This window comes from Hyperolius riggenbachi, unplaced genomic scaffold (genome assembly GCF_040937935.1).
Source record: "Hyperolius riggenbachi isolate aHypRig1 unplaced genomic scaffold, aHypRig1.pri scaffold_115, whole genome shotgun sequence".
NCBI classification, from domain to species: domain Eukaryota; kingdom Metazoa; phylum Chordata; class Amphibia; order Anura; family Hyperoliidae; genus Hyperolius; species Hyperolius riggenbachi.
This window is the reverse complement of record NW_027152340.1, coordinates 163,909-176,108: the sequence shown is the minus strand read 5'-3', so window position 1 is coordinate 176,108 and position 12,200 is coordinate 163,909. Positions and strand designations below refer to the sequence as shown.

Here is a 12,200-nt window from a genome sequence, read left to right as displayed (position 1 = left end):
CCACTGCATACCTGTTCTGTGAACCCACCACTGCATACCTGTTCTGTTCAGTGAACCCGCCACTGCATACCTGTTTTGTTCAGTGAACAGTTTGGTGTGTCAGTGTGAAGCAGTACTTTAATTACACTACCTGATTGATGTATACACATGCAAGATGTTTTAAAGCACTTTAGGCCTGTCATTTAGCATTCAATGTGATTTCTGCCCTTAAAACGCTGCTTTGCGTCAAATCCAGATTTTTCCCGGGGACTTTTGGCGTGTATCCCACTCCGCCATGCCCCCCTACAGGTGTTAGACCCCTTGAAACATCTTTTCCATCACTTTTGTGGCCAGCATAATTTTTTTTTTTTTTTTTCAAAGTTCGCATCCCCATTGAAGTCTATTGCGGTTCGCGTTAAAGTTCGCGAACCGCAATAGACTTCAATGGGGATGCAAACCTAAAATCAGAGGTTCGGCCCAACTCTACTCAGCACCCATACTGAGACACGTGGACACTTCTTTTCCGTTTGTCGTTGAGGTAGACGCCTCAGAGGTCGGAGTGGGGGCTGTGCTGTCTCAACGTTCAGGCTTACAGGGTAGATTACACCCGTGTGCCTATTTTTCTCGGAGTTTCTCTCCCGCAGAGAGAAACTACGATATAGGCAACAGAGAGCTTCTAGCCATTAAATTAGCCTTCGAAGAATGGCGTCATTGGCTAGAAGGAGCAGAGCACACGATCACGGTTTATACCGACCACAAGAATCTGGAATACATCGAGGGGGCTAAGAGATTGAGCCCTCGGCAGGCCCGATGGTCTTTGTTTTTTTCGAGGTTCACATTCTTGATTACGTATACTCCAGGTAGTAAGAATACCAAGGCGGATGCCCTCTCCAGGTGTTTTGAACCAGAGACAGCAAAGCCCCCCGCTCCTGAGTCCATCGTCCCGCAGAAACTAGTGTTAGCTGCCACGGAAACCTGGGAGGATTGGACAGAGGTTTTGGGTCCCTTTCAGCAGGATGTTCCTGAGGGAAAACCTGAAGGGGTCATGTTTATCCCACTACCATTTCATTTACAAATCCTGCAACTCTTTCATGCCCATAAGAATGCTGGTCATCCTGGAGCTGCCAGAACGCAGGATCTGATTGCCAGGTGTGCTTGGTGGCCTTCTTTGGCAACAGATTGCAAGGAGTATGTCAGGGAGTGTGCGGTATGTGCCAAGAGTAAACCCTCCCGGCTGGCATCTGTAGGAAGGTTGCAGCCTTTGCCCACCCCGAGTGAGCCATGGACCCACTTGTCCATGGATTTTGTGGGGGAATTGCCCAGGTCTGAAGGAATGTCGGTCATTTGGGTGGTAGTCGACCGTTTTAGCAAAATGGCCCATTTTGTGCCCCTGAAAGGACTCCCCTCAGCTCAAGAACTGGCCGAATTGTTCATCATTCACGTCTTCCGGCTGCATGGCATTCCGGAAGACATTGTGTCAGATAGGGGAGTCCAATTCGTGTCTGGATTCTGGAGGGCATTTTGCAACCAAATGGGCATGAAATTGTCTTTCTTGTCAGGCTACCACCCACAGACTAATGGGCAGACTGAACGAATTAATCAGTCTTTGGAGCAATTCTTGAGATGTTACGTTGCGGAGGCACAGAGTGACTGGGTAAAATTTTTACCCTTTGCGGAATTCGCACAAAATAATTTAAAGAATTCTTCGTCTGGTTTCTCTCCATTCCAGATTGTGACAGGGAGGTCACCCAAATTCTCCCCTTTTCCAGTTGTCTCTTCTCCGTTTCCAGCACTGGAGGATTGGCAGAGGTCACTGAGGGACAATTGGGGAATCGTTAAGGGGAACTTGCAGAAGGCATTCCAGAGTCAGAAGGGTCAAGCGGACAAGAGACGGTCCGTGGAATGGAAATTTCAGCCAGGGGATTTAGTCTGGGTGTCCACACGTCACTTGACCTTGAAGCAGCCTTCTGCCAAACTGCGCCCCAGGTTTGTGGGTCCATTTTCCGTGACAAAGAGAATTAACAACGTCACTTACGTCATTGATCTTCCTGCCAGCATGCGGGGCGTAAGGTCGTTTCACGTGTCTCTCCTCAAACCCGCAGTCCATATGGGCCCTACTCCGCCTCCTCCGGTCCTGGTAGATAGCCAACCTGAGTTCGAAATAGAGAAAATTTTGGACTCACGCATTGTCCAGAACTCGGTACAGTATCTGGTACACTGGAAGGGGTATGGCATTGAGGAGAGACAATGGGTCCCGGGGACTCGCATGCATGCAGATGAGTTGAGGAAGGAATTTCATGCCTTACATCCCGAGAAGCCTGGTAGGAGTTGTCCGGAGTCTACTCCTCGGGGGGGGGGGTACTGTGATGAAACGCGGAAAAGCCGCTGCCTCTCAAGGTGAGGCGGCTGTTTCCGCGTCCAGCATGGCGTCACAACACGGAAAAAACGCTGCATGCCGCAGAGGCAGAGCGGCGGAATCCGCATTGGGAACGGCGGAATCCGCATTGGAGGCGGCTCCCGCACTCGGTTCACTGGATACATTGCAAAACAGTACTGGTGTGGCTGGGACTGCTAGTCCACCTGGATTCAGAGTGACACGCGCGCGCGCGCACAGAGGCAGAGCTTAAATAACAGCCAGAAGGGAGTCAGCTGACCAGGCGGGTCAGCTGACATTTTCCTCTACTCTCATTGGTCCAGCAATTAGGGAGGTCCTGGAGAGGTCCTTGTGTATATATACTGCTGGCTGTTCACTTGCTCTTTGTCTGGCGTTGCGATCACATACGTGGGAGCACCCAGATCCGTAGTCAGATCCGCAAGTGTGCCGGGACCAGCTGGAGCTGTAATCCTACACTTAGCTAGATTCTGTTGATAGCTAAAGTACTAGTTTGATTGTGATTATCTGTTATGACCTATTGCCTGCCTGACTATCCTTCTGAACTCTGATCTTGTACCTCGATATTTCTGATACTCTGTTGCCGAACCCCGGCTCGTTCCTAGACTCTGCTTCAGCCTCCTGATTTTGTACCTCGATATATCTGATACCCCGTTGCCGAACCCTGCCTGTACTTAGACTCCGCCTTTGCCTCCTGAATTTGTACTTTATCTGTCCGTGTGTGTACGACCTGGCTTGTCCGACCTCGAGAACCGACCTTGCTGTTAGAGGCGGTTCCTCGCTCTGTTAGTGACCCCTCCTCCTGAGGGTTACTTTCAGACTATCCTTCCTGCTGTCAGCCCGACTGCTCCCGTCTTGGAGAGTCCGGGTCTGCGGAAGGAATCTGTGCAGTACTCCTTACTGCACTGAGGCCTAGTCCTCTAAGTGTTACTGTTACACCAAACACTACACTCTACTCAGGTGAACAGAGGTTAGTTTGTTTATCGGATTATCAGTGATACTGCAGATCACTTATAATCTGGTATACATCTGTATTCCCAGTGATACTGCAGATCACCGGTAATCAGATCCTCTCTGTGCTTCACCGATCGTTACACCTGTAAGCTTAACATCAGTTGTATGCAAACTATTTGAGGGGTTACTAAGAGATACTATACATGACTTCATAGTAGAAAATAATCTTATTTCTCAGCATCAACATGGGTTTACTAAAGACAGGTCCTGTTTGACTAACATGCTCGGCTTTTATGAGGTAGTGAATGCTAATGTGGATATTGGGAATGCTGTAGATGTGATAGACTTGGACTTTGCAAAGGCCTTCGACACTGTTCCCCACAAAAGTCTGGTGCAAAAGTTGAGGATGCAAAGACTGGGGAAGAGTCTGTGTGCATGGATAGGTAACTGGCTAATGGACAGAAAACAAAGAGTTGTGGTCAATGGATCGTACTCAAAATGGGAGACTGTTAGCAGTGGGGTCCCACAGGGGTCTGTTCTGGGTCCAGTGCTCTTCAATTTATTTATTAATGACCTAGTAGATGCAGTAGTGAGCAATGCTGCTATTTTTGCAGATGATACAAAATTATGCAGAATCATCAACTCTCAGGAAGATAGTGTCATATTGCAACAGGATCTGGATAGGATGGCTATATGGGCACATACATGGCAGATGAAATTCAATGTTGAAAAATGTAAAGTCATGCATTTTGGTCGTACCAATGGTCTAGCACCATACAAAATAAATGGGATACAGTTGGGGATATCAAACTTGGAGAAGGACTTAGGAGTACTCATCGACAACAAGTTAAATAATCGCACTCAATGCCAAGCCACTGCAGCTAAAGCTAACAAAATTTTGGGATACATTAAAAGGGAAATAAAAACTCGAGATGCTAGCATAATATTGCCCCTGTTTAACTCTCGTAAGGCCACATCTGGAATATGGAATTCAGTTCTGGGCACCACATTACAGGAAAGATATTGCAGTTTTAGAGCAGGTGCAGAGACGACCAACAAAATTGATACGTGGGATCGAAGGTCTCACTTACCAAGAAAGGTTAGATAAACTGGGTTTATTTATGCTTAAAAACAAGAAGAGAATCGAGAGCCCAATATGGTGCAGTATTGTCAGGTAAAATGAAGCGTTCAATACAATTTTATGTATATATATACTCACAAACACGGGTTACCCATAGGCAACCACTTTAAATGCAGGTGGGGAGCATTAGGACCTGACCCCACTCAGGTTAAGAAGTCGCTCTCTGTAGATAGTAGATGGGGATGCACCCCTCCACCCAGGGTGGACTAGAAGATCAGCAAAAAAAAATCGGTATACAGAGGCACCAGAGTAGAGTAAAACGTTTTAAAAAACGCTTAAAAGGAGAGGGGGATGTTAAGGTGGACTCACCTCCCTCTTACAAAAAAAGAAAACTCACTTGAGTCTCAATAAAACAGAATTGTCAAATAATTTATTCAACTCCACAAATGCAACGCGTTTCGCGGGCGTGACCCCGCTTCCTCAGGCAAAAATGGGAGCACAACTGGAATAAAAACAAAATATACACAAAATAACTACCCACAGAATTGCAACAATTGGCGCAGCAGATAATTGGTAGAGAACACATAAAATAATTGCTACATAAAGCATTGCTACAAAAAAAACACATTTTCCGCCCACATAAACACAGGGCTATGCAAACAAGCTTAGATGTCAGAAATCAAATGGCTAAGGCTTCATGCTCACAGACTAGAGGGTTCATATTGTATGTCTCAAAGTGAAACAGTTACATGGTAGAGCTGGGTATAGGCCACGGTCTATTCCCAGATAGCATATAGAGCTTTAAATGGACACAAAGAAGGATTAAAATAAACTGCAAGCATAAAGTATAAGATAACTTACCTCAGTGGGTCAAGCAATAGGTTTGAGCGCCTCTGTGTCAGTATGAAGTGAGGCTTGCTTTAAATGGGAAGAGAGGTTAAATTGACAGGACTGAAGTCCAATCAGGAAATGTTTGGTAACAGGAAGTATTTGGTAACAGGAGGTGTGAACAACTTTGCACAGGAAGTGAATCTCTCCAGTGGGATAGTTACGAAAATCCCATCAGTGGCTGGGACATGGGATAACCAGCAATGCCTGGATAGAGTAATGGTCAAGGGCTCTGCCTCTGACACAGGCGACCCGGGTTCAAAACCTGGCTCCACCAGTTCAGCAATTTTTTGTGGCAGCTAGGCAATTCATGTAACTTTTAGCCATGGATGTTCCTATAAAGATGTCACTGGGTGTGCACATGTATACATACGGATTCAGGTGTAAAACGGTAAAAATGGTAAAATATAACAGTATGAGTGTTTTTTTAAAAACCAAAACATGCCAACAGTATATAATAAAAGTATACATGAGATAGAGCATAAGAGGCTGCCAATGATAAAAATGCTACACAATGTTATTATAAAAAATGTGGGTAATGATGATGTAAATAAATTAAAAAAAAAAATATATATATATATATATATATATATATATATATATATATATATATATATATATATATATATATAATAAAAATAAATAAATATATATAAAAAAACGTAGACGTATAAAAGTAACATATATAAATATTGACATTAATCATAAAAGGGGTCAAGAGTAAGAAAGATATAAAAGAGAGGACCAATAAAAGCATAAAAAAGGTTTGGAGTATAGATGGAGCTATTTACCTATAATTAAACACTTGGGAGGTGGGATCAAAATACTTTTTCTAAGACCTCATTTAGCCCTGTTGGTGTGTTGGGGTTTTGAGGATCTGTATCCACATCATCTCCCTATGCCGCAAAGTCTCAAAAACGTTAGTGGTGTTGGGGGTAGAGATTCAATCAGAGTGATAGTGAATAGGTGTGGGTTGTTTTGGTGATGGGTGCCAAAGTGCCGGGAAACACTGTGGAGTGCATAATTATTAATGATGTTCCTTTTGTGTTGCCCAATTCTGGCTCTGGTGGTCTGGGTGGTCCGTCCGACATATTGCAGTTTGCAGGGGCATGATATTAGGTATATTACATTTTTGGTTTCACAGGTGATGTTTTGTTTGATCGTGTAATGAGTGTTGGTGGTAAATGATTGAAAGGAATCTGTTTGGGTTATAAAGGAACAGGCCTGGCAGCGGGACTTTTGACAAGCCCGTGATCCTAGGAGTAGTGAGTTGGTGTGGTGGCTTGGTTCACTTGGTTCAATGATCCAACCCAGTGAACCAAGCCACCACACCAACTCACTACTCCTAGGATCACGGGCTTGTCAAAAGTCCCGCTGCCAGGCCTGTTCCTTTATAACCCAAACAGATTCCTTTCAATCATTTACCACCAATACTCATTACACGATCAAACAAAACATCACCTGTGAAACCAAAAATGTAATATACCTAATATCATGCCCCTGCAAACTGCAATATGTCGGACGGACCACCCAGACCACCAGAGCCAGAATTGGGCAACACAAAAGGAACATCATTAATAATTATGCACTCCACAGTGTTTCCCGGCACTTTGGCACCCATCACCAAAACAACCCACACCTATTCACTATCACTCTGATTGAATCTCTACCCCCCAACACCACTAACGTTTTTGAGACTTTGCGGCATAGGGAGATGATGTGGATACAGATCCTCCAAACCCTAACACCAACAGGGCTAAATGAGGTCTTAGAAAAAGTATTTTGATCCCACCTCCCAAGTGTTTAATTATAGGTAAATAGCTCCATCTATACTCCAAACCTTTTTTATGCTTTTAATGGTCCTCTCTTTTATATCTTTCTTACTCTTGACCCCTTTTATGATTAATGTCAAAATTTATATATGTTACTTTTATACGTCTACGTTTTTTTATATATATTTATTTATTTTTATTATTATATATATATATATATATATATATATATATATATATATATATATATATATATATATATATATATATATATATATTATTTTTTTATTTTTTTTTAAATTTATTTATATCATCATTACCCACATTTTTTATAATAACATTGTGTAGCATTTTTATCATTGGCAGCCTCTTATGCTCTATCTCATGTATACTTTTATTATATACTGTTGGCATGTTTTGGTTTTTAAAAAAACACTCATACTGTTATATTTTACCATTTTTACCGTTTTACACCTGAATCCGTATGTATACATGTGCACACCCAGTGACATCTTTATAGGAACATCCATGGCTAAAAGTTACATGAATTGCCTAGCTGCCACAAAAAATTGCTGAACTGGTGGAGCCAGGTTTTGAACCCGGGTCGCCTGTGTCAGAGGCAGAGCCCTTGACCATTACTCTATCCAGCCATTGCTGGTTATCCCATGTCCCAGCCACTGATGGGATTTTCGTAACTATCCCACTGGAGAGATTCACTTCCTGTGCAAAGTTGTTCACACCTCCTGTTACCAAATACTTCCTGTTACCAAACATTTCCTGATTGGACTTCAGTCCTGTCAGTTTAACCTCTCTTCCCATTTAAAGCAAGCCTCACTTCATACTGACACAGAGGCGCTCAAACCTATTGCTTGACCCACTGAGGTAAGTTATCTTATACTTTATGCTTGCAGTTTATTTTAATCCTTCTTTGTGTCCATTTAAAGCTCTATATGCTATCTGGGAATAGACCGTGGCCTATACCCAGCTCTACCATGTAACTGTTTCACTTTGAGACGTACAATGTGAACCCTCTAGTCTGTGAGCATGAAGCCTTAGCCATTTGATTTCTGACATCTAAGCTTGTTTGCATAGCCCTGTGTTTATGTGGGCGGAAAATGTGTTTTTTTTGTAGCAATGCTTTATGTAGCAATTATTTTATGTGTTCTCTACCAATTATCTGCTGCGCCAATTGTTGCAATTCTGTGGGTAGTTATTTTGTGTATATTTTGTTTTTATTCCAGTTGTGCTCCCATTTTTGCCTGAAGAAGCGGGGTTACGCCCGTGAAACGCGTTGCATTTGTGGAGTTGAATAAATTATTTGACAATTCTGTTTTATTGAGACTCAAGTGAGTTTTCTTTTTTTGTAAGAGGGAGGTGAGTCCACCTTAACATCCCCCTCTCCTTTTAAGCGGTTTTTAAAACATTTTACTCTACTCTGGCGCCTCTGTATACTGATTTTTTGCTGGGTTTATTTAGTCTAGAGAAAAGACTCCTTAGAGGGGATCTAATTAATTTGTATAAATACATCAGAGGGCAATACAATAGCTTGGCGGATGAGCTTTTTGTCCCTAGGTCTTCTCAAAGGACTAGAGGACATGATCTGCGCATGGAGGAAAAACGTTTTAGCCATTTATTTAGGAAAGGGTTCTTTACAGTAAGAGTGATTAAGATGTGCAATGCATTGCCACAGGAAGTCATTATGGCAAACTCTATACCTGCCTTTAAAGGGGGCTTAGATACTTTCCTTGCATTGAAAGACATCCATGGCTACAATTACTAGGTAATGCCTAATGATGTTGATCCAGGGATTTTATCTGATTGTCATCTGGAGTCGGGAAGGAATTTTTTTCCCTTTTGGGGCTAATTGGACCATGCCTAGTAAGGGTTTTTTCACCTTCCTCTGGATCAACAGGGATATGTGAGGGGGCAGGCTGGTGTTGTACTTTGTACTGGTTGAACTCGATGGACATATGTCTTTTTTTCAACCAAAATAACTATGTAACTATGGTTGCCAGGATTCTGTGGGTTAAATATGGATTTATTCCTTAAAGGATACCACAACTGACATGTGGCATAATGAGATAGACATGGGTATGTACAGTGTCTAGCACACAAATAACTATGCTGTGTTCCTTTTTTTCTTTCTCTGCCTGAAATAGGTAAATATCAGGTATGTAAGTGGCTGACTCAGTCCTGACTCAGACAGGAAGTTACTACAGTGTGACCTTCACTGATAAGAAATTCCAACTATAAAACACTTTCCTGGCAGAAAATGGCTTCTGAAAGCAAGAAAGAGATAAAAAAGGGGGAATTTCTTATCAGTGAGGGTCACACTGTAGTCACTTCCTGTCTGAGTCAGGACTGAGTCAGCCACTTACATACCTGATATTTACCTATTTCAGGCAGAGAAAGAAAGAAAGGAACACAGCATAGTTATTTGTGTGCTAGGCACTGTACATACCCATGTCTATCTCATTATGCCACATGTCAGTTGTGGTATCCTTTAACCCACTCCTCAGCACCTCCCAATTGAGACTTAGCTCTACTGTTCATGTGATGGGGACACTGTTGCTAGTGAAAAACTTTTTGATGTTGGCTTTCTTCCAAAAAAAAAAAAAAATACAGGTACTTGGCTAGGAATTAGGGACTCTATGTATATCTTCCATTGCTGATTCTGTTTGGGCAAGGCCACTAAAGCAGTTATAAGTGGGTAAAAGTTTAGGTATTAGTGGATGTTCTTTTCCTGATGGGGATAAGGGACTATTTAACATAAAGTTTGTGTTGAGGGAGGGAATATGACTGGCCAGAAGCCATGCAAACACAGGGAGAGAATAACTCTGTGGTGAACATGCCCTGGAATTTTACTTCATCATGACATCACTCATTTTGTGTTTCAGGTCAAATATTGGTTTGGAGATTTCTAAGCACTTACGACCAGTCAAAGTTATCAGCTGTGGTCGTAAGTATTTACCAAACTCTATTTACACTGTCTGCTCACCACTCTGCAAACTCCTCCCTCATCTTCTGCCTTCTGATGAGTCATGCTGTCTGCTCTCCTCACCTCCTTCCTTCTAATCAGTCATACTGGTACAGTGATGAGAAAATTGTTTAAAGAGGAACTCCAGTGAAAATAATGTAATAAAAAAGTGCTTCATGTTTACAATAATTATGTATAAATGATTTAGTCAGTGTTTGTCCATTGTAAAATCTTTTAAATCCCTGATTTACATTCTGACATTTATTACATGGTGACATTTTTACTGTTGGCAGGTGATGTAGCTGCTGCTTGCTTTTTTGGCAATTGTAAACAGCTATTTCCCACAATGCAACAAGGTTCATAGACAGGAAACTGCCAGGAGTACCACGGTCCTCAGCGTTTCTTGTGGGAGGGGTTTCACCACAATATCAGTCATACAGCGCCCCCTGATGGTCTTTTTGTGAAAAGGAATAGATTTCTCATGTAAAAGGGGTATCAGCTACTGATTGGGATAAAGTTCAATTCTTGGTCGGAGTTTCTCTTTAAACTGTGCCCAGGTAAACAAAAGTGTGTGGGTACTGGTAGATCAGTATATTTTGTAATATCCTCTTTTCTGCTGTTAATAGTGAACCTGTGGTGTTTTATGTGATCACCTAGAGGTTGTCATGTTTTTCCCACATAAATTCCTTTGGGGCATTTTGCACACATGATCAGGTATACCACATTAGATGAGTCGCAGGAAAAGGTGCCTTGTACTTTGTATTCCTGTTGTGTACCTGGTATTAGTATCCTGTCAGTGGAATGGATGTGTTTACAGGTCCCACATGTTTTCCCTCGGGAGGGGAATGTTCCATTCTGTTCTTGCCTATTTAAGGCACTCCTCACTATCATCTGCTTAAGATTGGGTGGCTGTCGGAACGCAAGGAGGGGAGGTTCAGGGAATATCTTTTTCAGTCTCTGATCCTTGTGTAGAACAGGATGAAGTTCTTTTGCAATCTTTCTTAAGATTTCCAGGAGTGGGTTGTAGGTTACTACCAGTGGGACACGGCTCTCTTCCTGGCTCTGCTTGTACTCCAGGAGCTGAGTCCTAGGGATGTTGTTAGCTTTCTTGATTTAGGTCTCAGCCATTAGAGGATTGTATCCCTGTTTTATGAAATTCTTCTTCAGGTAATCCAGGTGTTTGTCTTTGTCATCCTTGTCAGAACAGATCCAATTGCATCTCATTGCCTGGCTGTAAATTATGGAATTCTTTATATGTTTGGGGTGGAAACTGTCGTACCTGGGGTATGTGGGACGATCTGTCAGTTTGCGGTACATAGACATTTGCAGGCTGTTCCCTCTGATGGATATGGTGGTGTCAAGAAAGTTAATCTCCCTGTGAGAGTAGCTCAGTTTCAGTTTGATTGGATGATGGAAGGCATTGAAGTTCCTGTGAAATTGGATAAGATTCTCTTCACTTGCAGACCAGATGATCAAGATATCGTCTATAAAAAGGAAGTAGGCCATGGGTTTTATATGACAAGTATCAAGGTATTCTTCTTCAATCTTTGCCATGAAGAGATTTGCGTACTGCGGTGCAAATTGTGAGCCCATTGCCACTCCCATTTGCTGTAAATAGAGATCCTCTACAAAAGTGAAATAATTGTGGGTGAGAATGAATCTCATCAGTCCAGCAATTGAGTTTATAGGTGTGCCCAAAACCTTGAAGATATTTGCGACAGGCTGCAATACAATAATTATGGCGGATGTTGGTGTACAGAGACTCTACATCCATAGTGGCAAGAATGGTGCCTCCAGGCACTGGGCCGATGGCTGGCAGTTGGTTCAGGAGGTGAGTAGTATCCTGTATGTAGCCGAGTCTTTTACAGACTAGAGGTTTCAAAATGTTCTCCAACCACCCTGAGATATACTCCATGAGAGTTCCACTCCCTGAGATTATGGGCCTGCCTGGGTTCTCCTCTTTGTGGATTATAGGAAGCATGTAAAAGCAGGCCGTTCTGGGCTTTTCAGGGATACGGGTCTGTACATGAAGCCTGGTGTTCGCGGGCAATTTCTTTACCATCCTATTGAGTGCCATCCTGTAGCTTTTTGTGGGGTCCTCCTGTAATTTGGCATAGTGCATGGTGTTAAGACAACTGTCTTTGTGCCTCCTGGATA

The 12,200-nt window shown here is 42.7% G+C and overlaps 1 protein-coding gene across 4 annotated transcripts in view; it reads left to right on the top strand.

Annotated features, from left to right (window-relative positions):
- LOC137543603 (NXPE family member 2-like) overlaps positions 1–12,200 on the top strand; it is a 190,971-nt gene that overhangs the window by 148,020 nt on the left and 30,751 nt on the right. For all 4 annotated transcript variants that reach the window (XM_068264707.1, XM_068264708.1, XM_068264706.1 and 1 more), the window contains one exon: positions 9,964–10,025. In XM_068264707.1, coding sequence (XP_068120808.1) covers positions 9,964–10,025 — 62 coding nt within the window. The remainder of the gene's footprint in view (positions 1–9,963; positions 10,026–12,200) is intronic.